We start from the raw sequence: 26,479 nt of genomic DNA, 5'->3' as shown, positions 1-26,479 counted from the left end.
AGGTATTAAGAAATGACTTTCTGGAGAGATGACATTTGAACTGTATCTCAAAAGGGCTATAGGCACCCGATGGTTTGATTTTAGGAAGATCATCATGGTAGCAACATGGAGTATGTACTGGAGTGGAGGGTGATGCGGGTAGGAGGTTGTCGCTGTTATCTTAGTAAGAAATGACATCAGTCAAAAACTCAGGTTATTAGTCGGGGACAGAGAGGCGGGGACACTAGAGATTTAGAAAGATCCACGGATAGATTTGAGCAGTGATCATACGTGGCAGTCAAGGAAAGGAGTGAGAAGTCTACAGGGTCCCAGGGTTTTTGACTTGGGCAGCTGACTGAAAATGGCCATTCCCCTAGATGGGAAATACCTGGTGAGAAGTAAGGATGCTGGGGAATGAGGATAATAGGCTGAAGTCTGAAAAAGTGGAAACTGAGACTGATGCCCTGGTGGTAAGCCAAAGGAGATGTCTGGTAGGCAGTGGATAGACAGGTTTGGAGCTCAGGAGAGAGATCTGGGTGGGAGATATAGATTTTCCTCCCCGCATTGTTAGCATGTAAATGGGAGCTCACTTTAGTTTTAGTGACGTTATTCAGGGAAAACTTATAAAGTGAGAAGAACAGAGGCCTGAAGATGTAACCCTGGAAACAGGCCAGGAAGAGAAAGAGGAGTCTTCCTCCAAAGAGGTGGAGACGAAACAGCTGGAAAAGTCGAGAAAAGCAAAGAGGAGGAAGAAGTTAGGTCATGAGAACCAGAGAAAAACAGTGTTTCAGGAAAAGGAAGTCCTCAACCGTGAAGTACCACAAGGACAGAAGAGGTGGCTTTTGTGGTGAGGAGACCCCTGCCCTCCTTGATGAGCCAGGGAAGCGGTGACTGGGGGAGATAATTCGGGCAGAGAGAATAAGTAGTACAAACATGTGGCAACAGAGGAGTTCCATGTGTCTGGAACCATGGGCAGAGTAGGGAAAATTAGGTTATGAGGCTGGTTGGCTTTCACTGGATGCCCAAGAAGCCACCAGTGTGCTCTAAAGTTGGGCGTTATTCTGTAGGTAATAGGGAATGAATACATAGGCCAACTTATGAGTGTATTTTTAATAAGTCATTTTTTTAAAGGTTGTTTTTAAAATTTATTTATTTTGAGAGAGAGAGAGAGAGAGCACGCTCAAGTGGGAAAGGGGCAGAGAGAAAAGAGAGAGACAGAATCCCAAGCAAGCTCCATGCTGTCACTGCTAAGCCAGAATGGGGGCTCGATCTCATGACCCACAAACTGTGAGATCATGACCTGAGCCGAAACCAAGAGTCTGTTGCTTAACCGACTGAGGCACCCAGGCGCCCCAGTAAGTCATTTTTAAAAACTGAGGTAGGGGTACCTGGGTGGCTCAGTCGGTTAAGCGACCGACTCTTGATCTCGGCTCAGGTCATGATCTCACGGTTTGTGAGTTCGAGCCCCTACACAGGGCTCTGACAGCACAGAGCCTGCTTGGAATTCTCTCTCATCCCCTCTCTCTCTCTCTGTCTCTCCCCTGCTCTCGCGTGTGCTCTCTCTCAAAATAACTAAATAAACTCTCAAAATAAATAAACTTAAAAAAAAAACCTGAGGTAAAACTTACATGCAGTGAAATGCATAGATCTTGGGGATTCAATTCAAGGAGCTTTGACAAGTGTGAAACCTGGTGTAACCAGCACCCTAATCAAGATAAAATACTTCCACCACCTTAGAAAGTTCCCTTGTGTCCTGTTTTAATCTCCACTCCCTACAGGTAACTACCATTCTCATTTCTACCCAAAAGATTACTTTTGTCTGTTCTTGAATTTCATATACCTGGAATCAGACTGTATGTAAACTTTATTCTCTGGCTTCTTTTGTTCAGCATGAGAGTTTTGAGATTTAGCCATGTTGTTGCACGGATTCGTAATTCATTCTGTATTGCTGAATAGCATTGTTATAGGAGTAGGTCACAGTTTGCTCATCTGTTCTTCCATCGATGGACATTTAGGTTGTAATAAACTTTTGGTAACGACTAAGGTTGGCAAAAACGTTCATGCACAAGCATTTTTGTTGGGGTATGTTTTCATTTACTTCAGGCAAATATCTAGGGGTGCAATGGCCGAGTCATCAAGGAGGTACATTTTAACTTCATTAGAAACAGCTTTCCAAAGTGATTGTCCCATTTACACGCCCACCAGTAATGTATGGGAGTTCCAATTGTTCCACGTCCTTGGCTCTTTTCCGCCTTTAAAATTTAGCCATCCTGATGGGTATGAAGTGGTATCTCTTTGATGGTCTAATTTGAATTTCTTTAGCAGCCAATATTGAAGACCTTTCCAGAGGTCTACATTTGCGGTTAAGTGTCTGCTCAAGAGTTTTGCTCATTTTTGTTTGCTAGGTATATGAAAAATGTAGATTGAGGGAAATTGATATTTACTGGCATGTGATATGTCGAAGGCAATTGATATTGCCACATTTGTCGAAGGCAATTGATACTGACACATTCTTAGTGGGTTTACAACAGAACCATGTATGCATTCTATTAACGGAAAACTGAATGAGTCTGAAATACAGAAAAAATCTTGCATATAGGATGTCCGGTAACTTCAAATTATGGAAAATCAGAAATGTAAAAATAACTCAAAATTATATACAAAAAACCTAACTTCAAATAACTTTCTACCTTATCAATTATGTTTAATACACGTCAAGCTCTTTGAAGATGGGCTTGTGTCCTCCCCCACTGACTGCCAGAGAGATCTTTATGGTTAGAAGGCAAAGAAAACCCATGTGATAGATCGTTTGCCTAGGATTAAGCCAGGAACCAAACCAGTAAGGTACATGCTAAGGTGCGGTTTTCTGTTTTTGCGGGTAGCTCTAGATGCACAGAAAATACACAGATGGGCAATTTTTGAGATCGCTCGTTGGAGCACAAGCACTATGTGGAAACATCTGCATGTTACATCAGCTTGGGCATTTCCCGCAAAGGCTGGCGTTGGCATCGTTTTCTGCCCTGTCCCTAACACATAGCTGTAGTACTTTTCAGGGCCTCTGAATCATTCTCAGTTTTCATTTTATGGCTTTTTGGTTTGGTTTGGTTTTTTGCAGGTGTCCGGAACCCATTTCAGACCCACTGCGCCAGTCTCTTTGTGAGCGGTGTCAACCTGCGCCTTTTTTGCAAACGAGCTTCTAGGAGACTGAAGTACACCGAGGTGTGCTTCTGGCCCACGGTCGCAGGCACGCCTGCTTGATTTAGGGCCCTGGGGCAGGCCCATCTCCAATTAGGAATTGATGGAGCTGATGCCCTGACGACAGTGACGTTTAAAGAGGGCTTTCTTTCACTACAAAATAGTAAGGGAGGGGCGAGAGGGATCGGGTTGCAGGCGGTGCTGCTGGGGGGAGCCCCAGAGCGCGCAGGGCCGGACCTGGGCGGGCTGAGAGCCCCCTCCGGGCAGGCGTGAGCCCGGGCCAGCCGCGCACGCGCACGCACTCGCGCACGCCGGCCCCTCATTTGGGCGCCGGGTGTCGGCGGCGCGCGCGGGGGCAAATGGAGTGGGTGCTCGCGGAAGCGTTGCTGTCGCAGAGCCGGGACCCCCGGGTCCTGCTCGGAGCGCTGTGCCGCGGGGAGGCGTCCGCGGAGCGCGTGGAGACGCTGTGCTTTCTGCTGCAGCGACTCGAAGACGAGGAGGCGCGCGGCGGCGGCGGCAGGGGCGCGGGCGCGCTCCCGGAGGCGGCGCGCGAGGTCGCCGCGGGGTACCTGGTGCCGCTGCTGCGGGGCCTGCGCGGGCGCCCCGCGGGCGGCTCGGACCCCGGCCCGCCGGCCCGCCACCGCCGGCGCGTGCTGAGGGCGGCGGGCGCCGCCTTGCGTTCGTGCGCCCGCCTCGCCGGGGGCTCGCAGCTGGCGGCCGCCCTGGCCGAGGAGGCGCTGCGCGACCTGCTCGCCGGGGGGCCCGCGCCCGGCGCCGAGGCGGCCGTGGAGGTGCTGGCGGCCGTCGGGCCCTGCCTGCGGCCCCGCGAGGACGGGCCGCTGCTGGAGCGGGTGGCGCAGGCGGCCCTCGCCCTGGCGCTGGCCGCCGACGGGGACGGGGGCGAGGCCGGGCCCGCGGAGGACGCGGCGGCGCTGGCGGCCGGGCGGCTGCTGCCGGCGCTGGGCCAGTGCGGCGGGGCGGCGCTGCGGGCCGTGTGGGACGGGCTGGGCGCGGCCGGGGCGCCCCCGGGGCCGGGCCGCGTCGGGCCGCGGCTGCTGGTGCTGAGCGTCCTGGCCGAGAGGCTGCTGCCGGAGCCCGGCGCCGACCGCGACCCGCGCACGCGCGAGGAGGGCCCGGACGCGCGGCGCTGCTGGCGCTTCTGGAGGACGGTGCAGGCGGGGCTGGCCCAGGCCCAGGACGCCCTGACGCGCAAGCGAGCGCGCTACCTGCTGCAGAGGGCGGTGGAGGTGTCGGCGGAGCTGGGGGCCCGCTGCGCCTGCGGCCCCCAGGAAGGAAACGGTACTTGCCTCTTTGCCCCCGGCCCCACCCCGCTTGGCTTTCCGCTGGGGGGAGGCCCCCCCCGCTTCGGAAACCCAGCTCTCCGCCCTCCGTGCCCGATGTGCCTTCCCTTGACCTTAAAGCCCGGACACCTTGGGAGGGAGCCTCACCTCGAGAGGATGTGCTCCAAGTGTGTCACCAATCACTGCAGCTGACAACAGTCAGCGTTTCTTAACCTTTCTGACCCAGAGCGGGGCGGAGCCCTGCGTCCGTGGAATAACTAGGAACAGGACTGAGCCCCTTCAGGATTTTACAGACCACGTTTGCGCGATCTCGTGGTAGGTCCATCCTAACAGCAAGGAAGGGTTCGCTGCCATCAGACTGAAAGAAAAATTATTTCCCTGCCCTGACCAGTGCATTGAGGTTTGAGTGTTAGAACTCTGAAGCCGAAATCGTCACACTCTTTGAAAGTTTCTCTTGGCGATTCTCTGTCCGGGAGTTACTGAAGTTGGTTAAATGTGTAGTCCTTAAGTCGACCTTTTGAGGGTATTTTTGCTGTTGATTTTAAGTAATTTTTTTTTTTTTTAAACCTTTTGAGCCTGGGCTTCCTACAAGAGTAGTTGAAATAACCAGGACTCCCTTCCATTTGGTACTTACTGTTAATTGGTTTGTTCACTGAAATGGGTGGACATGCCCTTCGGTCATCTTTTTGAGCTCTCCAAGACCGGAAATAGATTGATTCAACATTGTCTCAGTAGACAGAAAATTTCTACTTTGTCAGCTATAGCTGCCTATTACTGGTAAAGGATTTTTGTTCGGTTGAAGTTGCGAGTAGATTTTCCTGTTTGTCTAAAACATTAGATGGTAAATATTTTGACAGGCCACGAATTGGTGATCATCTGATTAGAGTTTTCACTGGAGCGGACTTTTTTTTAAAAAATATTTTATTTGTTTTTGAGAGAGAGCTCAAGGAGGGGCTGGGCAGAGAGAGAGAGAGGGAGACAGGAGCTGAAGCAGGATCCGAAGCAGGCTCTGCGCTGACAGCGAGCTCAATGTGGGGCTCAGAGTCACAAATGGTGAGATCGTAACCTGAGCTAAGTCAGATGCTCAACCAACTGAGCCACTCAGATGCCCCTGGAGAAGACTTTAAAAATACCAAAATTAAAGCCATTTATTTTAAAGAATCATTCTGCAGAGTTTTAAAGATAAGCAATAGTTTTTCTCTGCTCTCCCGCTTCTAGTTTCCATTTCAGAAAACAACGTCTTGTACCCTTTTAATGGATTATTTTGGTACTTACCTCTGTGTCTTCCAATGATCTGGGTAAAGCAGCATCCATTGTCATAGTTACCCTTTGGTTAAATGTGAATTCAACATTATAAAGGTATGACTGAAATTACTGTTCACAGGTGATCTATGTAGTAAGCTACGATTTTTTTTTCCTTCTTGCAAGTTTTTCCTGGAATTATGTCATTTAAAAATCTGGTTCTCTCTGTATCACTAATTCAGCCTCAGATTTTGAGCTAGTTGTCTCAGTTTTTCTTGTACAAAATTTTCCTGGTTTTTCTCTTAGATTTCTTTGACACTTTTTTTTTTTTGTTTTTTGTTTTTTTAATGTTTATTAATTTTTGAGAGAGACAGAGACAGCGTGAGCAGGGCAGGGGTAGAGAGTGAGAGAGGGAGACAGCAACCAAAGCAGGCTCCAGGCTCTGAGCCATCAGCACAGAGCCCGATACTAGGCTTGAAGCAACGAACTGCAAGACCACGCTTAACTGACTGAGCCCCCCAGGCGCCCCTTGGATTTCTTGATCATTTCTTGATCATTTCTGTTAGATGCCTGTAGAAGTTCAGCCTGGTGCCCAGCTTGCCATTCTTAGATCTGCCTTCACCTGAGTCCTGTCTTGGAACTCTTGTTTCCTGGGGTTCTTACCTTCCCCCTTTTTGATTTACTCACTTGTTTTGATGTACAGCATTTTCCAGAGATCGAAATTTTTTTTTAATTTTTTTAACATTTATTTTTGAGACAGAGAGAGACAGAGCATGAACGGGGGAGGGTCAGAGAGAGAGGGAGACACAGAATCTGAAACAGGCTCCAGGCTCTGAGCTGTCAGCACAGAGCCCGATGCGGGGCTTGAACTCACAAACCGTGAGATCATGACCTGAGCTGAAGTCGGACGCTTACCCGACTGAGCCACCCAGGGGCCCCCCGGAGATCGAAATTTTTAAGAGCATATCTGATGAATCCATCAAAGAATCCGTTGTGTCTGATATGTTTTTATTTCCATCATTCCTATCTGACACTTCCGTTCACTGGGAATCCCCATCTGTTCATACATGCTTGCTGCCTTCTCCACTAGGTCCTTTAACATCTTCAACTTACTCGTCCTAGTCATGTGTGTATGCATGGGCCATTTCTAAGTTTGGTTTGGGTTTTTGTTTTATTTCTTGGCGGTGGGGTCACTCTCTTCAGTAGAGACTGAAGTAAATATTTATGCATAGAGAAGGCCGCTCCTCTGTTAGGCCATTAGTGCTGGGGGTTGAGTCACACTAGTGTGTATTTGGATCTTGTTGTTGCTGTGGTTGTGGATTATTGCTGGCTTACGTTCAGTGGGAAGTCGGGAGTACCCAGGGGTTTGGTCAGTGTACTTGTTTTTCTGAGGCCCTTGATGCTAACACCACAGCTGGGGTCCTTCCCTCAGGGGTAGACCGCTGATGTTTGTCCCTCGGTGCAAGGCTGGAGGTGGAGGGTGAAGAGGGGTGGGACTTTTCATATCTTCTGCGCCAGCCTCTTCTCAGGCCCCATGTGCCTGAACCTCAGGGTTCCAGCTTTCTATGCCATCTCTGCCCCCACCCCCGTGGCCAATAACCTCTGTCTCCTACCCTTTTTAGTCTGTGTGCTGCCGAAACTAGCACACCTCTGCCTCCCACTTAGTGGAGGGTTTAGAGTTCCCTTACCCTGTCCTTGGGTGGCTTCGTTCTGCTTGTATCTGCTGTCTTGGCTGCTGGTTTCCTGCCCTCTCCCAGCAGCAGACCTGCTACCAGTCCCAGTGCAGGACTCTGGGCATGAGACGGTCTCCTCCTGTCGGTGCAGGTTTCTGTCCATCCTTCAGGGCGGCCAGCTTTTGCCTGGTATCAGGACTGCGGCAGGCATGGGGACGTGCGAGGCTTTCCCCCAGGGGCAGACAGGTGTGGCCTCTGGTGTGAGGGGGGGGTCCAGGGCGCAGACAGGCTTAAGCAGCTGACCACCGTCTTGTACCCTTGGAGGGCTAGGATGGGCTTCTCCAGTTAGTCTTGCTGCCCCTTCAAACCTGGGTGGGGCCCGCATGCTTGTGCTGCAAAGTCTCTTCTTGCCTTTCCCACAGTCTTTCTCAGAACAGCTGGAGGAGGCCTAAGGGAACTGAGCTGGTGAATGGTTGTGGATTCCCTTTGCGGTTCTCCAGGTGCTAGGCTGTTAAACTAGCCCACACCTGGCCTTGAGAAACTCCCCAAACGTTCGTTGTTTCTTTGCCTCTCTATTTTTCAAGTTCCTTTATTTATTTTGAGAGAGAGAGAGAGAGAGAGAGAGAGAGAATCCCAAGCAGGCTCCGTGATGTCAGCGCAGAGTGGACGTGGGGCTTGATCCCACGAGCAGCGAGATCATGACCTGACCCGAACTCAAGAGTTGGATCCTTAACTGACTGAGCCACTCAGGTGCCCCTCGTTGTTTTTTTTAAACTACTTTTTGGTGACCACCTCTTCCTGCACTTGGCCAGAGGTAGGTCAGTTTGCGTGTCCTGTCTGTTCTTGGAGAGACTTTCTGCTCTTTGGAGTTCAGATCACCGGGTTGCTCGACAGCCTTAGGTTTCAGGAGTTCAAGATTCTGTGTGTTGTCCAGCTTTTTCCCTTTGTCAGTATGGCAGGAATGTTCTGTGGCTTTCTATATCCTAAGTGAAAGCTAAGACCAAGCATGTCTAAATGCCTTTGTTTTCCCATCACATTTGGTTTATGGTTTGACCGGGGGTAGGATTCTAGCCTGGAAAACGTTTCCATTCAAAATTTTGAAGGCATTGATCTATTGTCTTCGAAGCTAGAGCTTTCGTTGTTGCTCTTGCGCAGTCTGAAACCATTCTGAATCATGTTTATTTATATGTGCTGGGTTTCTTCTCCGTGGAAGTAGGGACTGTGCCTCCATCATTCTGAAATTTCACAGTTTTGGCTTGGGTCAGTTTTCATCCCTGTGCTGGCCACTGGTGGACCTAGTCAATCTGGAAATCATGTTCTTCAGTTCTGCGAACTTCTCCTGAATTACTTTATTTCCTTCCTTCCTTCCTTCCTTCCTTTCTTATTTCTGTTCTCATGTTGGATATTGAAGCTCCTGGACTGGTTAGCAAAGCATCTTCTCTCCTGTTTCCTATGATTTTGTCTCTTTGTTCTATTTCTTGGGTGACTCTCTCAGCATGATGTCTGGTCCTTTCTCTGTGCTTCTTGTTTTTTGCTATCAAATTTTTATTCTCACGTGATCTTTCTTGTTCTTACAATGCGCTTACAATGTTCTTACAGTGGCAGGATTTTATTAATCGTATCCTTTTCTCACGGCAGCCTGAGGTTTATCTTGTTCCCCCTAGTTGTGTTTTCTCCAAATCTCCTCTGTTTGGTCTTGATCTTTAATGTGCACGTTCCCACAGACATCTGGTGATCCTTAGATACCTGTTTCTATTTAAGAATAAGGAGCCAAAAACCAAGTTTAAGTCTCTAAGCACATGAGCAGAGCCTGCATGAACTTCACTGCAAGGTGATCTCCCATGACAGGTCTTTCCTCTTGGGCTGGCCAGATTCCACGGAGACCTTCTAGTCTGCTGCTGCATAGTGAAGTCCTGGTCAGCACTCTGGGACCTGAGGGGCTCATGTGGTAGAAGGGGCAGGTAGAGGGGGATCTCAGCACCCGGGTCCTTCCATGGTCACTTAATTCCCGGCCTCATAGGGCACTCATTCCTGACCTCAGCAGAGTCCAATGCCTCTCCCTCCAGAGACCCACAGTTTTACCTTCTCCGGAGAATCACTTCCAGGCTTTTTCTGGCTCAGAGCACAGGAAGGGGCACCAAGCTCTGTTACTTAAACACACTGAACACATCCTCTTTTAGTTTATCCTCGGTTTTTGCTTCTACTTACAGAGTTAGCTTTTGCCGGCAATTCCTTAGGTCTGGGGAAATTTTTAAAGTAGAAATCAATTTTTTTCTTGGCTTTCCCCGTGGGTACTTAATAGTCAACTTTTCTTGAGTCTGCTTAGTTTTTCTCTAATTTTTCAAACTAAGCTTCACTGCTGTTGTCTGCTTCCCTGTTTTCTCCACACTTCTGGGCTTTTGCCTCTGAAAAATCTTTGGCTGCTACAGCGAGGTTCTCAGGGAGAGAAAGCAGGGTTTATGACTCTTACCCAGAACTCCAAAACAGTAATCTTATTTAAAAGCAAAGGAAAGAAAAAAAAACAAAAAACAAAAAACACAACTCCTTTTGAGATTCTTGTTAGCCCGAGCTTCCTCTCTGGGCTTTGATACAGTGGTACCCTGCATTATTAGAGGATACAGTGTCTGGTAACAGTGGCAGGATTTTAAAAATGACTGTCATTAAGAAACCTAAGAAATACGCAAAAGGAGGAACTAATTTTCCTTTTTAAACCACATCAGGCCCGAGTCTGTTTTGGTGGTCCGAGAAGAAAAAGGATGAACTTCTCAAGTTTTGGGAAAACTATATTTTAATTATGGAAACTCTAGAAGGAAATCAGGTGGGTGTTTTCATATTTTAACAAATCCTATGTAGATGCAGTTTTAATTTTTTTTTCCAAATGTTTTGTAAAAGTGCAGAAAAGACGAATTTGGATAAAGCATAATGGGATACAAGTGCCCTTTGTTCTCTGGCATAAATGCAACTTAAAACTGTTAACTCAGGAAATTAAAGCGTATTTTTAATCGACTTAAATTGTGACTCAGAGACTTTTAGCCTTGTTTATTCTTCCCTTGACATTTCCTTCTAAAGTGTTAGTTTTTACTTTCTCAGTGTTCTGAATAATCTCCAAAGAAATACACACTGAGGAAAATGTTACTTAAGGTGATTCTGAGATGAATTGTTGTTAAACAAATAATTGCCCTTTAATTTTGTAGGCCGGTCTCCCTTTCTTCCTTCCTTCCTTCCTTCCTTCCTTCCTTCCTTCCTTCCTTCCTTCTTTCTTGTTTTAGTTCTTATATCTGTGTGTACCTAGTCATGCAAGTGGAAACTTGAAAAGTCATTTTCAGTTAACTTTGAGTTAGTTTTTGTAGAATCATGGAATTTTTAAGGTGAGAGGAATCTCTCAGAGAGGGAGAGATTGTGCATGTGTGTGGGAGGGGCAGAGAGAGAGAGAGAGAGAGAAAATCCCAAGCTGGCTCCGGGCTATCGGCATGGAGCCCCAAGGGCCAATCTTGAACTGTGAGATCATGACCTGAGCCAAGATCAAGAGTTGGATACTTAACTGACTAAGCCACCCAGGCACCACTAAATTTCTAAATTCGGGGCATCTGGGTGGATCAGTTGTTTGAGCATCCAATTTCGGCTCAGGTCATGATCTCCTGGTTTGTGAGTTCGAGCCCCGCCTCAGGCTCGCTGCTCTTCATGTGGAGGCTGCTTTGATTCAGATCCTCTGTCTCCCCCTCTCTCTGCTCCTCTCACATTTGCTCGCACTTTCTCTCCCTCTCAAAAAAGAAATAACCGTTAAAAAAAAGCATTTCCAAATTCAAATCAACTTTTATGGTTTTCCTTAATCAGTATATACATAAGATCCCCATAATTTGTTTAGAAACTCTGATTTACCTACCGTAGTCTAAGTAGTTGAACACTGAACTCTGAACTGGCCCTACTTCTAAATGTATGGCCTTGAACAACTTGAGCGACTAGAGAGAATATTTTTTCCCTTTTTTGTAATCTGTTGGTATTACCAGCTCTGCCTGTTTCCCAGCACAGCTGAGGATTACATGACGTGGTTTATGATTCTCACTGTACAAATGTGACGGTCCCGTTACTCTCTCCTAGGCTGTGATCATTAGCCTTGCCGTACTCGGTCTCATACACCAGAATTCATATGATTTAACAACTGGAAGAATCTGGCACCTTCTGCATAGTTTTTCTACGGGGAAAAAAACCAGAAGGGCTACTGTTCTATAAACGGATGAAAAGCAGATTCATTTTCTTTTTTCAAGTTCACCTCGAAGTTTTCAAAGGTGAATTTTTATTTCATATGGTGTTGTGTTTTTGTTTTCAGATCCATGTTATAAAGCCAGTTTTACCAAAGCTCAACAGTCTGTTTGAATATGCGGTGTCCGAGGAAAATGGTAATGATTACTTTTATTTTGATTCTTGTGACATTTAGAGTTTCTTTTTTCCTCCTCGTTTGTATGCCTGCCTCTTACTCATTACAGAGAGTTGGGAAAAACTTTAAAAGTGTAAGGAGGATGATGTGAATCTGCTGCCACCAAGAGAACGGCTATTAACGTTCCAGACCCACGCCTCTGGATTGATTGATCATAACGTTTGTCTCACTTAGGCTTGTGTCCAGACGCGTTTACCTATATCCGTAAATAGTTTTTGAGAACATAATTTTAAATGACTGCAGAGTTTTCTGTGAGTCGGAGGTATGGTTAACTCTGTAAACTTTTGGTGACGGCACACTTCAACCCTCACAGAAGGAGGAGAATAGCGTGTAAGATGAACCCCCTCTCCCAGCTTCGGACAGTGATCAACACGTGGCCAACCGGTGCCTTGTATCCTCTCTCAACCTGTCCTGCTGCTTCCCCACCGGGGACTGCGAAGCCACCCCAAGACAGCGTATCATGTTGTCTATAATTATTTCAGCGTATAGGCTTAAAAGATAAGGGCTCTTCAGTAATGTTTTGATGTCGGTGTGGTCTACGTTTTTAATAATAGCTCCTTGGTGTTATCTATTTTAACTGCTCTCCATTCTTATTCTCCAGATCCGTTTCATTGTTTGTTGGTTACTTTTTGGGGGGGTTCAATTACTACTCTGTCACTTGGACTTCTTAGGAAGATTCCAAGACAGAATTTGGAAAACGGTTTTTTAAGCCCTTCCCTAGTACTGTATTTTGAGAGCCTTTTAGGAGACACAGAAGGAAGCGGAGCTTCCTGAAATTATTTTATGAAATGAAGTTTGAGTCAACAAAACCGCTAAATGCAGGCTGACAGTGGTTAGTATGCATATGAATGATAAACTGTTACATTATCGTGTTTACCCGTGAGAATTAACCTAGGTAAATGGGTTTTAGTGCCTTCTCTAGATAATTACAACTTTGATAGTTTGACCCCTTAGGAGTTGAGCTTTTATTCAGCCAAGCGCTGTAGTTGTTTTTGGATACACTGGGATTTTTCACGGAGCGAAAGAATCTGTAGTCACCTGGGGCTAGAATTTAATTGAATCCCGTTGTGATTTCACTTATGCATTTACTATTAAAATGATTCTCTTATTACCATGTTTTGCCCACAGCTCTTGGCAAGCCAAATCAAATAGCAGTGACAGATTTTGAAAAATTACCATTGCCAAAGCATTGAACAAGCGTCTTGGCGTAAATTACAAATAATGGACTAATTTATTTCTAGAATGCCAGGAGTTAAAAATGCTGAATAATTTTTTTCCTAGAAGCATTAAAGAATATTTCAAAAGAGTTTAAAAAAAAAATCTCTAAGGTACATATTTATTCCATTTTTTTGTGTGTTTTTGCCCTCACTCATTTATATATTTAACAGAAATTCCTTAGTGTCCAGTATATGCTAAGTGCTAGGAAAAAAGCGGTGAGACAGATGTACTATTTTTGATTTAACTTTTGTCTCTTTTCCGTGAAAAAAAAGTCTCATGATAAGTTCTGTAAAGGTACCAAACAAAGGACTGAAATGGAGTATATAGTGAGCGGGGCAGGGAAGGCCTACCTGAGAAAGGACGTCCAACTTCAGAGTTGAGGCGACACTGTGTACAGAAGCCCTGAGATGGGAACAGGAGAGAGCAGCAGAGAGAGAGAGAGAGAGAGAGAGAGAGAGAGAGAGAGTCCTAAGCAGGCTGCACACTCAGCGCAGAGCCCGACACGGGCCTCGATCTCACGAACCGAGAGATAATGACCTGAGCCAAAATCAAGAGTCGACTGAGTCACCCAGGTGCCCCGTTAAGATTTTATTCCACGTATGAGAAGCCACTCAAGGGTTTTAAGTGGAGGAGGGACAGTTTCAGGTTTCTGTGTGAAAAATGGGCTGAAGTAGGGTGACAGGGATTGTTTGAAATGGCCCCAAATCTAAAGTCCCAACCCTGTGCACCGTAGAGGTGGTAAAGTTGCCTGTGGTCTCTCTAAGTGAAACTATCTGATCACGGAACACTGAAGACTGAAGTCCTTTTGGTCACTCGGTGAGCACCCTTGGATATGATTTAAAAACTCATTGCTGTAGTGTCCTAATGAAGTTAACGTATCTGTGTGTAAACGTGTTTATTTATGAGTCTATAGTCTATGTGGCACGACATAATGTGAGAATCAGCTGTCAACAACATCAGGTGTTTATTTCCACAGGAAATTGGCTCTTTCACCCATCCTGGCATATGTGTATTTATAAAAGAATGTTTGAAAGCGAAAATAAAATCCTGACCAAAGAAGGTGTTCTCCATTTTTTGGAGCTATATGAGACAAAGGTTCTTCCGTTTTCGCCAGAATTTTCTGAGGTACTGACAGCTTCTCCCCACCACCCCGCCACCCCCCCCCCCGCCCCCGCTCCCTTTGTCAAGAGATGAGAGGAAAAGGCATTTGTTGCATCATAAGTGATCTTCAAAAAATCTGTATATTGGGGCTCTCACATAGCGAGTAACACTTTATAGATTTGCATAACGATGCTGCTTCCACAGTTCTGAATCCCTGAATTAGTGTTAGCTATTGTATTAAGCAGAGATCGCCTTTTGAGCTGTATTTATTAGCATCTATACGTCCATTGATCAGAAATCACACAAAGCGGAGACTGAGAATTATAGCCGTGATTTAAGTCTTACGGTGCCGGTGAGTCACGTGATCACTGGGTGCACAGTGATTTACCCCTTATTTAGAGACACCCTAGTAAACTTTCCTAATTGAGGACCTGCTGTCATGTTTTGAGATGTCTCATTTTCCACATTCTCCTGTCCTCCCTGCGCTTCCTAGACTCTTGCTTTTTTGGCCCTATGTCAGGTAATATTTTTGAAAATATAATTTTCCCCCCATTTTATTTTCCAGGCATAGGAGCCTACATTTTCTCTTGAGTATCTTTTTTGTTTTTTTCCTCTGTAACTGTGCTTATTTTCCATCGTGTATTTCTTCTTGGGGTTTGTTTCTTCCTTCCTGGCCCTATATGAACGCTCTTCCTAAGTTTTTATCAGGTGGGAAAATTCTGTATTTGTTGTGGCAATGGACTTAAGGGACCCTCCGAGGTTAGCATGGAATTAGCCTGCAGGGTAAGAGATCAGCTTTGCATAGACCAGCTCGTCTGCATCTGCTACTGGGATATGCAGTTAGGGCAAAGCTGACTTTTCAAAGTTGCAGCTGTAGCTTAACATTGATTACTTTTTTTCTTTTTTCTTTTTTTTTTAGTTTATTATTGGACCATTAATGGATGCACTTTCAGAGAGCTCTCTATACAGCAGGTAAACAGGCAGTATGTAACCTAGCAGCAATGTAGGAATATGTACTTGATGTATAAATTTAACGTGTTTGTGAAATAGGACCAGGCAGTTTAATGCATTTGGTACATCTTACGTGTTGCTGAAGAGACATGAAACGTTTTCTTGTTACAACGTCCCTCTGTGTTTGTGGTTCTTCTTGTTCTCTTTCTATTAGCGTATCAAGTGTTCCTTCTTTTTCTCTTATTTCTTACCTTGAACCCTTCCACTCTTGGGCTTCTGGAAAGTATAGGTCACAGAGTTTATTTACTTTCTTCCCCTTGCTCTGTTTTCTGCCCTTTTGCAAATTATAGTGACTTTGGCTAACCAGCAGCTCTGTCTGCTGGGCGGACTTACCCATCTGTGTCCTTTTCAGGGTCGGTCTGTCAGTCTGTCTGTCCATTTGCCTCTCCATCCACGTGAAAAGCCAGGAGTTCACAGCAGCACCTCCGATGCCAATCTGATACCACAGGGCTCACTAACCTTGCCGTTTCCAAATCGGACAGCGGCTGCCATTGTCCAGAATATATCACTTCCTGCCCCCTCTCCACTTTGAAAAGTCAGACAGCGAAAAGTTTGTCATTGTGCGATGGCCTCAGTTTTTCAGCATTATCTGTACTCTTGAATTATACCTTCAGAATTTCCCCTTGCTTTTGAACTTACGTTGTCTTTCCAACATCGATGAAGTAAATTTATACTTGCAGGTCTTCTGTTCGGTGTACCTCTAAACAGAAAAACACCCACTGCCAGTCTCTTTGAGATGTTTAAGTTAGTTTGTGCTGCTGTTAATATTTAATCCCATTTAATAAATATCAAAAGAACATAGCAATGCTTGATTTGCCAATTAGTTTTCAGATAACTCATTACTGTTGAATAGTTCTGTGAAGCAATTAGACAGCTGGAGAGCAGTAAAACCTACTTGGTGCCTCTAAAGGAGCCGGCAGACACATTTATTACGAAATGCCTTCAGTTTTTGCCCACCCTAATGTGTTCAATTAACAGATAATGTCCCTGACGGAAGCATATAGCAGAAAAAAACCACGACTTTAGTAGACGCGAATAGTTAAATGCTCTTGCAGAAGTAATTAATTACCCATATATGTTTTTCTGGGAATGTTATTTCTTTTATTTAATACTTAAAGATTTGAAATCATTGGATTATATGTTGGAAACAATGAAGTATAATTGAAAATGATCATTTTTAGACTTTTTAAAAACTGACGCTGTTTAGCAAGATTCATATATGCGTGTCAGGGAAATTATTGCAAAAAGGAAATTCGCGGCTACTTAGTATGTTACGTTATTAACCCATGTCCGTTTTCCTAGAAGACCCTGATGTTTCTGTAATCAGAAGGAGCTTCAAAATTTCACTGAAAAATAAAATGCAGGTTCAGAAAAAGATGTTTGTTGTTGAAAGACTTTTGAGCCATGGTTCATCTAGTTTCAGTATCCTTATTTGTAAATTTTAAATATTTGTTTCTTTCCCTCATTTGTCTATAGGTCCCCAGGCCAGCTGATAGGAAGTGGTTCTCCATTGGGACTGAAATTACAGAAGTTTTTAGTCACTTATATTTCTCTTCTTCCAGAAGAAATAAAGAGTATGTGTTGGCAAAGAGTTTTTTAATTTATTAGCTTTAAGGCTTAAAAAATTTTTTTAGTATATTGGTGATAAGCACTATCCTATGACTATTATAATCAATATTATCAAAGTAATTTCCTTGTTTCGGAATTTACCTATTTTGTCAGAATTATACAGGTGTTTATTGTAATTGAGTGCACACTTTTGCCTTTATATATAATACGTAATTACTAGCGTTGGCATGAGTAAAGTGGAAGTAATTAAAAAAATTTTTTTGTTTATATTTGAGAGAGCGAGAGAGCAAGCACGAGTGGGGGAGGGGCAGACAGAGGGGGAAACAATCCGAAGCAGGCTCCAGGCTGTCAGCACAGAACTCGACACAGGGCCCAAACCTATGAACCGTGAGATCATGACCTGAGCCAAAGTTGGACGCTTAACCAACTGAGCCACCCCAGGCGCCCCAACATAGAAGTAATTTTAGAATGGGTGCTGCAGTTGGCTGTCTTTTCTAGTTTTCTCTATTCGTTTTCTAAAAATCAGTAAAATTGTTTGAAGAAAGAGAAGCCTGGGTTTAGGAAAAAGTTGTAAACAGAATATCCATTGTGGCAAAACTGCCCATCTATAGATAGGAACTTAAAAGGTCACAGAAACATACAGTTGTTTTATGTAAGACCTTATATCTTAGAAATACCCGTTCACATTGGGGTTTTATTTTCCTTTCTGAGGAGTTAAGTTGATAAGCAAAGATCAAAACCAGTGTTCTTTTGTTTGCTGAGCAGAAAGACTTAACTCTACTTCCTGGGTCCTTTTCACTCGTGGCTTTGTGGCTTGTAAAGTGAACCTGGGTATGAAATATATGCACGTTTCCTTTTGTATTTCATCTGCAAGTATAGTGAAACAAATGACCAATGGTAATATCTACTTAAAAGTCAGGAGAAAAGGGAAAAGATGATCTGTATATCTCAACTTCAGATTTATGGAAAATTGATTAGTTTGATTGCTTTTGTAAAAAATCCGCTCCTGGAGAAGGTAGCTCTCAGACGCTCTGTTGTTTGCCCGAAGTCAGCCATACGGAGATTACTGTGCTGACCACATTGGCACATCCCAGATCAGCGCCGAGCGAGGGAGGGCGTGGGGGTCAGCGCCCCCGGGGTTTCAGTGCCTGCTGTCTGTGGCCATAGCCAGCATGCAGAGGATACCTGTAAGCATGTCGAATGAATGTGAAATGGAAGCGTGGCCATCGCCATCTTCTGTGCTGTGAGTGAGGTGTTAGGCAAAAGGGGGAACTTAATTAGTCCCACAAGAGGGCAGGTAAAGTGTTTGTTTACTCAGGTTTTACTTGGTAGTTTTTTAGTCAACAATTTCCAGTGAGTATCTTAAATGTATCTAGTTTTGTGCTAGATACTTTGGAAGAAACAAAGTGCATGATATTTTATAAATAAGTAGTATAAAGTATTATTTTATAAGTAAAACATGAAACACAAGTTCCTTTCAGCAGCTTCCAAGGATTTCTTCAGTCATTCTGTAGGGATGATCAGAGGAAACAGACATTTACGCTAATTGCATGACTTAAGGGTCCTTTAAGAAATCACATATTAGCAGAGAAGGCAGGACAGAGCACCTGATGTTTGTATCTCAAAATAGAAAAATAAATAGTGATTAGATCCATTATTTTTTTTTTTTGAAAGCTATGAAATGTCTTTTTTTTTTTTTTAATTTTTTTCTAATGTTTATTTATTTTTAAGAGACAGACTGTGAGCAGAGGAGGGGCAGAGAGAGAGGGAGACACAGAATCCAAACAGGCTCCAGACCCTGAGCTGTCAACACAGAGCCTGATGTGGGGCTTGAACCCACAAACTGGGATGATGACCTGAGCCGAAGTCAGATGCTTAACCGACTGAGCCACCCAGGCGCCCTGATTAGACCCATTCTTACCCTGTTTTTCTTTAATATCTCCAACAGAAGAATGGCTTTTAACAGTAAAAAGTTGATCTTTTACCATAAGCTTTTTTTTTTTTTTTTTTTTTTTTTTTACTATAGCTGCATGGTTATCAGAATCTTTACAATAGAGTAGAATACTTATAGGAATGCAATTTTAAATAACATTGATTTTTTTCCAACAGGTTTGTTGAGCTAAAATTCACATACCATAAAACCCTTTTAAAGTGTTCAATTCGTTTATTTTTTAGTACATTCACAAAGTTGTACAACCATTACTTCTAATTCCAGAATATTTTCATCACCCCCAGAAAGAAACTCTATGCCCATCATCAATCAGTTTCCACTAATCTCCTTTCAGTTCCTGTCAGCCACTAATCTCCTTTCTCTACAGGTTTGCCGATTCTAGACATTTCATATAAATGGAATCATACAGTATGTGGCCTTTTATTTTATGTCTGGTTTCTTTCATTTAGCATAATGTTTTTAGATTAATCCATGATAGGTCATCCAATAATGACCCATGTGTCAATATTTCATTCTTTTTTGTGCCTGAATAATACTGTACTGTATAGATATCTCACATTTTATTTATCCTTTTATCAGTTGGTAGACATCTGGATTGGTTCCACTTTTGTTTTTTAAGTTTACTTATTTATTTTTGAGAAGGCGAGTGAGCACAAGCAGGGCAGGGGCACAGAGAGAGGGAGAAAGAGAATCCCAGGCAGGCTCCACGCTGTCAGCACAGAGGCCCCACTCAGTATCGAACTCATGAACCCTGAGATCATGACCTGAGCCGAGATCGAGAGTCAGATGCTTAACGAACTAAGCCACCCGGGTGCCCTGGTTCCACTTTTGAATATTATGAATAACTCTCCTGTGCATATTCACATACACATTCTTGTATGAACGTATGCCTCCAGTTCTTTTGAGTATATGCCCAGGAGAGGAATTGTTGGCTCCTATGGTAATTCTCCGTCTAACTCATGGAAGAGCTACCCAGCTTTTCCATACTGGCTGCACCGTTGTGCACTCCCACCAGCAGCGTGGGAGGGTTCCAATTTCTCTGTGTCTGTGTCAGCACTTGTTACTGTTTATCCTTTTGATTGTAGCCCTCCTCGTGGGTGTGAAGTTCTGTCTCATGGTTTTTGATGTGCATTTTCATACCTAATGACTGCTGACGTTGAGAAGCTTTCCAGGTGCTTATTGGCAGCGGTGATGTTTTACAACTTTTTCTTTCAGGCAGTTTCCTATTAAAGTGTATTCAGAAGATGTCAAGTAGACATTGGTGTGCCATTCCCATTTTGTTTCTGTCAAAGGCTTTGGCAAATGTCCCACGATGTAAGGCCCTGGGTATCGAAGCTCTTCTTGCTCTCAGGTAATTTACTTTCTGCTCACGTACGTTTGTGTGTTCACATATGGTTATCTGCCATAACTTTCCGTCAGTAAATTTTGTTTTCCCCCCTGCTTTCATCTATCGTGAGTGGTTTTGGTTAATACTGACTGGCCTTGGGACTTCTGAGCCCTTAATTTTTATATTAAGTAGTAAAAAAAAAACCTGTGTATATGGTTGAGCTTGCTTTGTTTTTATGAATTACTGATGTAAGTTTGTGCCATGATACATGCTGTTGGATTTTGATGATTTTGAAACAAGGCCAGTAAGGTTCTCTTCAATTACATTGATAATGTAGGAAACTAGGACTAAAATATCAGACGGTAATATTGATTGTAAAGTATTTCAAAAACCGTAAACTTCTTATTTGAAAAGTGTCATTTATAGTCTTTGAAAGAGGCGTGTTTCATAGTAAATTGAGTTCTAGTAGAGACCTCATGGAAAATAATAGCCTTGAAGTTGCACTGACAGTGACTTTCTGCAGTGGGAATCATAGATACTAGAAATCAGCTCTTCAATATTTACGCGTTATCAGAATTGTCTTTGAGAACATGGAAACGCATTGTTTTTGTTTTTTGACGTCAGGGATGTTCTTCAGTGTACTATGATCACCCATCAGATTCTCTTGAGAGGGGCGGCTCAGTGCTACCTTCTTCAGACAGCCATGAATTTGGTAGACGTGGTAAGTTTGTCTTCTTTACTCATGATACTTCAATTTACAAGTCTTTCTCCATGAGCAGGTGTGCAGAAAAGTGTCAACATAGCAGGCCTGTGGTGCTGTCATTAGAAAGCCCTGCTCATAAGGTCAGCCCGGCCCTCGCTCGTGGCTGGGAACTTGGATTTCAGGAGGTTTCCCCCATCCTCACTGGTAAGAGCGATGTACTGTGCCTCAGGTGTTTACACACACAGTCGTCTATACTGAACACCTCCTCCTTCTCGGAGTCTGGGGTTTCGGTAGGTGCTCTGGAGAGATGGCTGTGTGATCAGCTCCCAGTAAAAACCCGGGGCCATAAGTCTCTTCCCTGGTAGACAACATTTCGCATGTTGTTACAGCTTGTTGCTGGAGTAATGGATTAAACCTGTTTCGGGTGATTTCACTGGGGGGAGAGGGGTTTCCTCTTCACATCTTCCTGTAAATCCACCTTCAAGGAATGTAGGGTATCTTTGTTTTTTACAGAGCCACACCACTACGATTGCTAAAAATAGGGGTTAGCAAACTTTTCCCGTGAAGGGCCAGAAAAAGTCCCATTTTTTAAGGTTCTGTATGTATCTGTTACAACTTAAAAGCAGCCATACACAGTTTATAAATAAAGGGACTCTGTACCACTAAAACTTTATTTACAAAACAGCTGCGAGTGGTTTTGCTGACTCCTGGCCTAGAGCAAGGTATCTTAATTCAAGATGTACAGTCTTAAGAGAATGAAAAGACTTAGGTGGTTTTCATAAGGCAGGGTGTCGTTTCATAAAGCAGGGCTTAGAAAAGGAAGCATCACTTTTCGACTTAAGTAATTTCTTATAGAATGTTTTTGTTTTGCTTTTAGACTGTGACCATCTTGTCTTTAAGGTAGTAGCCTTGACTGTAAGGAAAATAGATGTATAAAATAATCATTGACTTTATATAATGATGTAACGTTTGTAGTCAGTATCTTCATTTCTAAGGTTGAGTATTTTCTTTTTAAAAAGATAGCTTTCTTTTGATTTAGCTAGTAGTATTCTACTTTAAATAGTATGCTTTGCTTTTACAGTGATTTCATTTTATTTGATTAAAAATTTTTAAATGAGTGATTTTTTTTTTTTAACTGCCCTGACACCTTCTCCCTGACTCCCCCCTCCCCGCCATCTTATAGGAGAAGGTGTCACTCTCTGATATTTCAACTTTTCTCATGTGTCTGAGACAAGAGGAGTCCTTAGGACGAGGAACCTCATTGTGGACAGAGGTGAGATTGAAAATAATTTAATGATAAGGTCTTTGAAATGTTATAAAAATTTTGTTCTAATTCACTACTAGTTTCTTACGTAACATACAGTGATGGCTTTGTTATCTACCAATAGAGGTTTCCTTTTTCTTTTTTTTTTAATGTTTTTTTTTTGAGAGAGATAGAGTCCGAGTGGGGCAGGGTAGAGAGAGAGGGAGACACAGAATCTGAAGCAGGTTCCAGGCTCTGAGCTATCAGCCCAGAGCCTGACGCGGGGCTCGAACTCACGGACCGTGAGATCATGACCTGAGCGGAAGTCGGTTGCTTAATTGACTGAGCCACCCAGGCGCCCCTACCAACAGAGCTTTTAAAAGATTGTATATTTGCTTTGAATGGACCTAACAGTGCAGCTAGGATTCTTATGGGGAGACAGGAGAATGTTGGGGATAGAGACAGACTTACTTAGAAGAGAAGGTAGGGCTCGTGGGCAGATCTCGAGTCTGGATGAGATGTATTAGGAGTCACGATAACTCAAAAACAGGAACACAGACCTCCTCTTTTGGTTTTTGTTCTGTTCGTTAATGGCAGTTCCATCTACCCATTTGCCCAAGTCTCACGTTTTGGTAATTCCTGATTCTTCCTGACTTTATGCATCGAACCCACCATGAAATCCTCAATGCCTTTCCTTTTCTGCCACCCTTGCTCTTGTGGAGACCCTTAACTTGTACTGCCTCACCCGCGACAGCCTTGGCAGCCTCGGGGTGCCACTGTGGCCTCACGGTGCTCCTTTTGTCCGTGCGGTCTTCATTGGTCTGCTTCCTCCTCTTTGCTTTGTCTGAAACCATGGGACTCCATCCACACTACTCACGTCAGCTCATATGATGGGTCTAGCTGGTTGAATTCTAATCTTATACAGTTCTGCAGTTTTTTTTTTTTAATTTTTTTTTTTAACGTTTATTTATTTTTGAGACAGAGAGAGACAGAGCATGAACAGAGGAGGAGCAGAGAGAGAGGGAGACACAGAATCTGAAACAGGCTCCAGGCTCTGAGCTGTCAGCACAGAGCCTGACGCGGGGCTCGAACTCACGGACCGTGAGATCATGACCTGAGCCGAAGTCGGACGCTTAACCGACGAGCCACCCAGATGCCCCACAGTTCTGCAGTTTTTGAGGACAGGTAGCTTTTTAAAAAAAGAATTATATTTCTCCCAATTACTGAGATTACCGAGGGCAGGGATGTGATTAATTTATTTTAGAAAGCAAGTTTGTCTATGTATGCTCAGAAACAAGAGAAATCAACTTGAACCATGTTAAAATAATTTAGGTGTGAAATCACGAGGGCATAGAGTAGGGTAATGGAATGAAGAAGGAGGAGAAAATCGGGGCCTTTAAAAATTAGAATTTCATCGTATTTTCTTGATCACACTGCATCTAATTAGGTGGAATCTGAAAAATACAGAAGCATATAAAGAAAAAAAAAATAACCTGTAATGCCTGCAACCAAATTAAATCCATAATTTTTGCCTTAATTATTAATGTTTTCAGTATATGTATTCTCAGTCTTGCTTTCTCACCTCATATACATATAATAACATAGTAGGGGGGCCTGGGTGGTTCAGTCGGTTAAGCGTCCGACTTGATCTCAGTTCAGGTCTTGCTCCCAGTGTTGTGAGTTCAAGCCCTTGTGCTGGGTCCCATGCTGGGCATGGAGCCTACTTAAAAATAAAATAAGATAAAATAAAATAAGATAAAATAAATATTAATATGTGTGATTTTCTAAACAAAGTTACAATTATGCTGTTCCGAATTTTATTTTTCATCTTCACGTACATTTGAGCATTTTAATATGTTGCTAAATAATCTTCCACCATGTGATATTTAAAATTTCAGGTGATTAAATCTTTTAGAATTTATTTAATCAGTTCTTTTTGTTGGACTTCTGTGTCAGATCTTATCATTTCCTCTAGAAGTATGTGCTGCTAAAAGGTAAAGACTTTAAAAGGGGCTAAATAGGGGCACCTCGATGGCTCAGTCGGTTAAGCGTCCGACTTTGGCTCAGGTCATGATGTCGTGGTTCATGGGTTCGAGCCCCGTGTCAAGGCTCTGTGCTGACAGCTCAGAACCTGGATCCTGCTTTGGATTCTGTGTTTCCCTCTCTCTCTGTCCCTACTTGACTCACACCCTGTTTCTCTCTCTCTCTCTCTCTCTCTCAAAAAATGAATAAATCATTAAAAAAATTTTTTTTAAAAAGGGCTGAAATAGGCTCTTATCATACCTAAAAATGTTCATGATAATTTCTTGATTTCAAATATTCGGTGTTTAAATTTCTCCAGATGCCCAGTAAGTGTGTCTGTACTTTGCTTTTTGTTTGTTCAAATATTCAGCTTTGTTCAGATATTCAAATGAGGTCACTTCATGGCATTGATGTGTACAGTTTGTAAATTGTGGTGGATCCATCTGAAATTTACCTTGGGACACGGAATGAATGGTAAGGTTTCAGTGAGAAAATGCGTGTGAAAATGTTTCAGACTATGCTTGATCCACACTAAGTCTGACACACTCTACCATTTTTGTCCTTTCCCCTCTGACCGGCCGGATGCTTGTTTTATTTGTCAGCGAGGAGCCCCCCTTAGATTTCTTAATTAGTTCCACTTATTTTCTCCGTTCTCTGAGTCATTCCTATGTCTTCATCTTTTTCCTTCTTTTTAACTTTCTTTTGGTCTGTTTGCTTATCCCTTAATGTCTTGGTTTACTGAAGACTCTCGTGTGCACACTTTGCACACACTGGACTCCGTGCTAAGTTTTGGGAATTCGTGGTCAGCAAGATACACATGGCCGCTGTCCTCACAAAGCTTACAGGCTGGTGGTTTATCTGAACCCGAACTTTAATTCTTTCTGTTTAAAAATAGAAGCAAATATGTATATATGTACCTTAGCTTAGTTCTGGCTATAGTGCACATGGGGTAGTGTCCTCATTGCAGTAGCAATCTCTATTATGTTGAATCACGTAAAATCATTGATATTCAGTCAGTTTTAACCTGTGGAAATGGCATTTCCCTATAGCTCAACCTAAGTAATTTTTAAAATTCAAGGGCAGTATTAGGTTCACAGAGAAACTGAACAGAAGGTGCAGAGAGGTCCCTACACCTCCTCACCAGTCCCCTCCTCCTCCCTCTCTGTTATTAACATCTTGCGTTAATGGGATATATTTGTTATGATTGATGAGCCGGTATTGATACATGATTATTAACTAATGTCCATAGTTTACATTGGGGTTCATTCTTTGTTTTGTATATTTCATGGACTTTGGTAAGTGTGTAATGACACGAATACCATTACCGTTATCACACCGATGAGTCTCACTGCCCTAAAAATCCCCTGTGCTCCACCTACTCGTCCCTTTCTTCTCTCCCCCCAGCCCCAAACCCTGGGCAACCACTGATACTTTCTCTGCATCCATCGTTCTGCCTTTTCCGGAATGGCCTCTAACTGGAATCCTGTGCTGTGAAGCCTTTTCCGATTAGCGTCTTTCACTAAGAAATATGCATGTCTTTTCATGGCTTGATAGCTTGCATCTTCCTATCACTGAATAACATTCCGTTGTCTGATATACCACTGCTCATTCATTCATTCACCTCCCGAAAGACACCTTGGTTGTTTTTAAATTCTGGCAATTACGAATAAAGCTGCTCTAAACATTAACATACAGGTTTTTATATGGACATAACGTTTTAACTCATTTGAGTGCATACCAAAAGGCACAGTTGCTGTGGATTATGTTAAGAGAATGTTCAGTTTTTTAAGGAGAGCCCAAATTGTCTTCCGAAGTGGGTGTACCATTTTGCATTCCCACGAGCGGCGAGGGAGACTTCTGTTGCCCCACATCCTTATCAGCGTTTGGTGTTGTCAGTGGTTTGAACGTTAGCCATTCTGTGAGGCGTGTGGTGGTATCTTGTTTTTTAATTTGCAGTTCTCTAGTGATGTGATGCTGAACGTCTTTTCATATGCTGTTTGCTCTTTGTGTATCTTCTTTGATGAGGCGTTTGTTCAGATCTCTGCCTGTTTGTAAAAATCGGGTTATTTGTTTTCGTAACGGTAAGTTCTTTGTCTATTTTGGATACCAATCCTTTACCAGAAATGTGTCTCTTGCAAATAGTTTCCTCCCAGTCTGTGGCATCTTCTCGTTTCCTTGACAGTATCCAAATAAACGTTTGAGACTTGTATTTTAATGGGAAATCAAGGGAACCTGTCTCCCAGAGACTGCTAGGTAGATGCCATTTTAAATCATAATTCTGACATGAAAACTCTTTGAAGAAGACAACATTCTGAGTCTTGTGACATTTGATGGGAGGAAGAAGCAGATATGAATTTGAGTTTACTTGTCTGTCGGTTATTTTGTCATAGTAGGATGCCGCTTGTGGGAAATGCAAGATTTGGAAAACCTCACACGTTTTACAGCAGTAATTAAGAAACGTAGCCTGACCAGTGTGAGAGGAATATAAAGAAAAAGTATATTCTGTTGA

At 43.5% G+C, this 26,479-nt stretch overlaps 1 protein-coding gene across 2 annotated transcripts in view; it reads left to right on the top strand.

Moving 5' to 3' along the window:
- The first annotated feature begins 3,480 nt into the window (after positions 1-3,480).
- TARBP1 (tRNA guanosine 2 -O-methyltransferase TARBP1) overlaps positions 3,481-26,479 on the top strand; it is a 90,277-nt gene continuing 67,278 nt past the window's right edge. Inside the window, exons 1-9 of one of the 2 annotated variants that reach the window (XM_060642845.3) lie at positions 3,481-4,473; positions 10,111-10,208; positions 11,718-11,787; positions 14,020-14,168; positions 15,064-15,116; positions 16,632-16,729; positions 19,891-20,026; positions 20,627-20,723; positions 21,889-21,978. In XM_060642845.3, the coding sequence (XP_060498828.3) occupies positions 3,534-4,473; positions 10,111-10,208; positions 11,718-11,787; positions 14,020-14,168; positions 15,064-15,116; positions 16,632-16,729; positions 19,891-20,026; positions 20,627-20,723; positions 21,889-21,978 (1,731 nt within the window). In that variant the 5' untranslated portion in view covers positions 3,481-3,533. The remainder of the gene's footprint in view (positions 4,474-10,110; positions 10,209-11,717; positions 11,788-14,019; positions 14,169-15,063; positions 15,117-16,631; positions 16,730-19,890; positions 20,027-20,626; positions 20,724-21,888; positions 21,979-26,479) is intronic. The other variant, XM_060642848.3, reaches the window with a different exon arrangement.

This window comes from Panthera onca, chromosome D2 (assembly GCF_046562875.1).
Source record: "Panthera onca isolate mPanOnc1 chromosome D2, mPanOnc1 haplotype 2, whole genome shotgun sequence".
NCBI classification, from domain to species: Eukaryota; Metazoa; Chordata; class Mammalia; order Carnivora; family Felidae; genus Panthera; species Panthera onca.
This window is presented reverse-complemented; position numbering and strand designations above follow the sequence as displayed.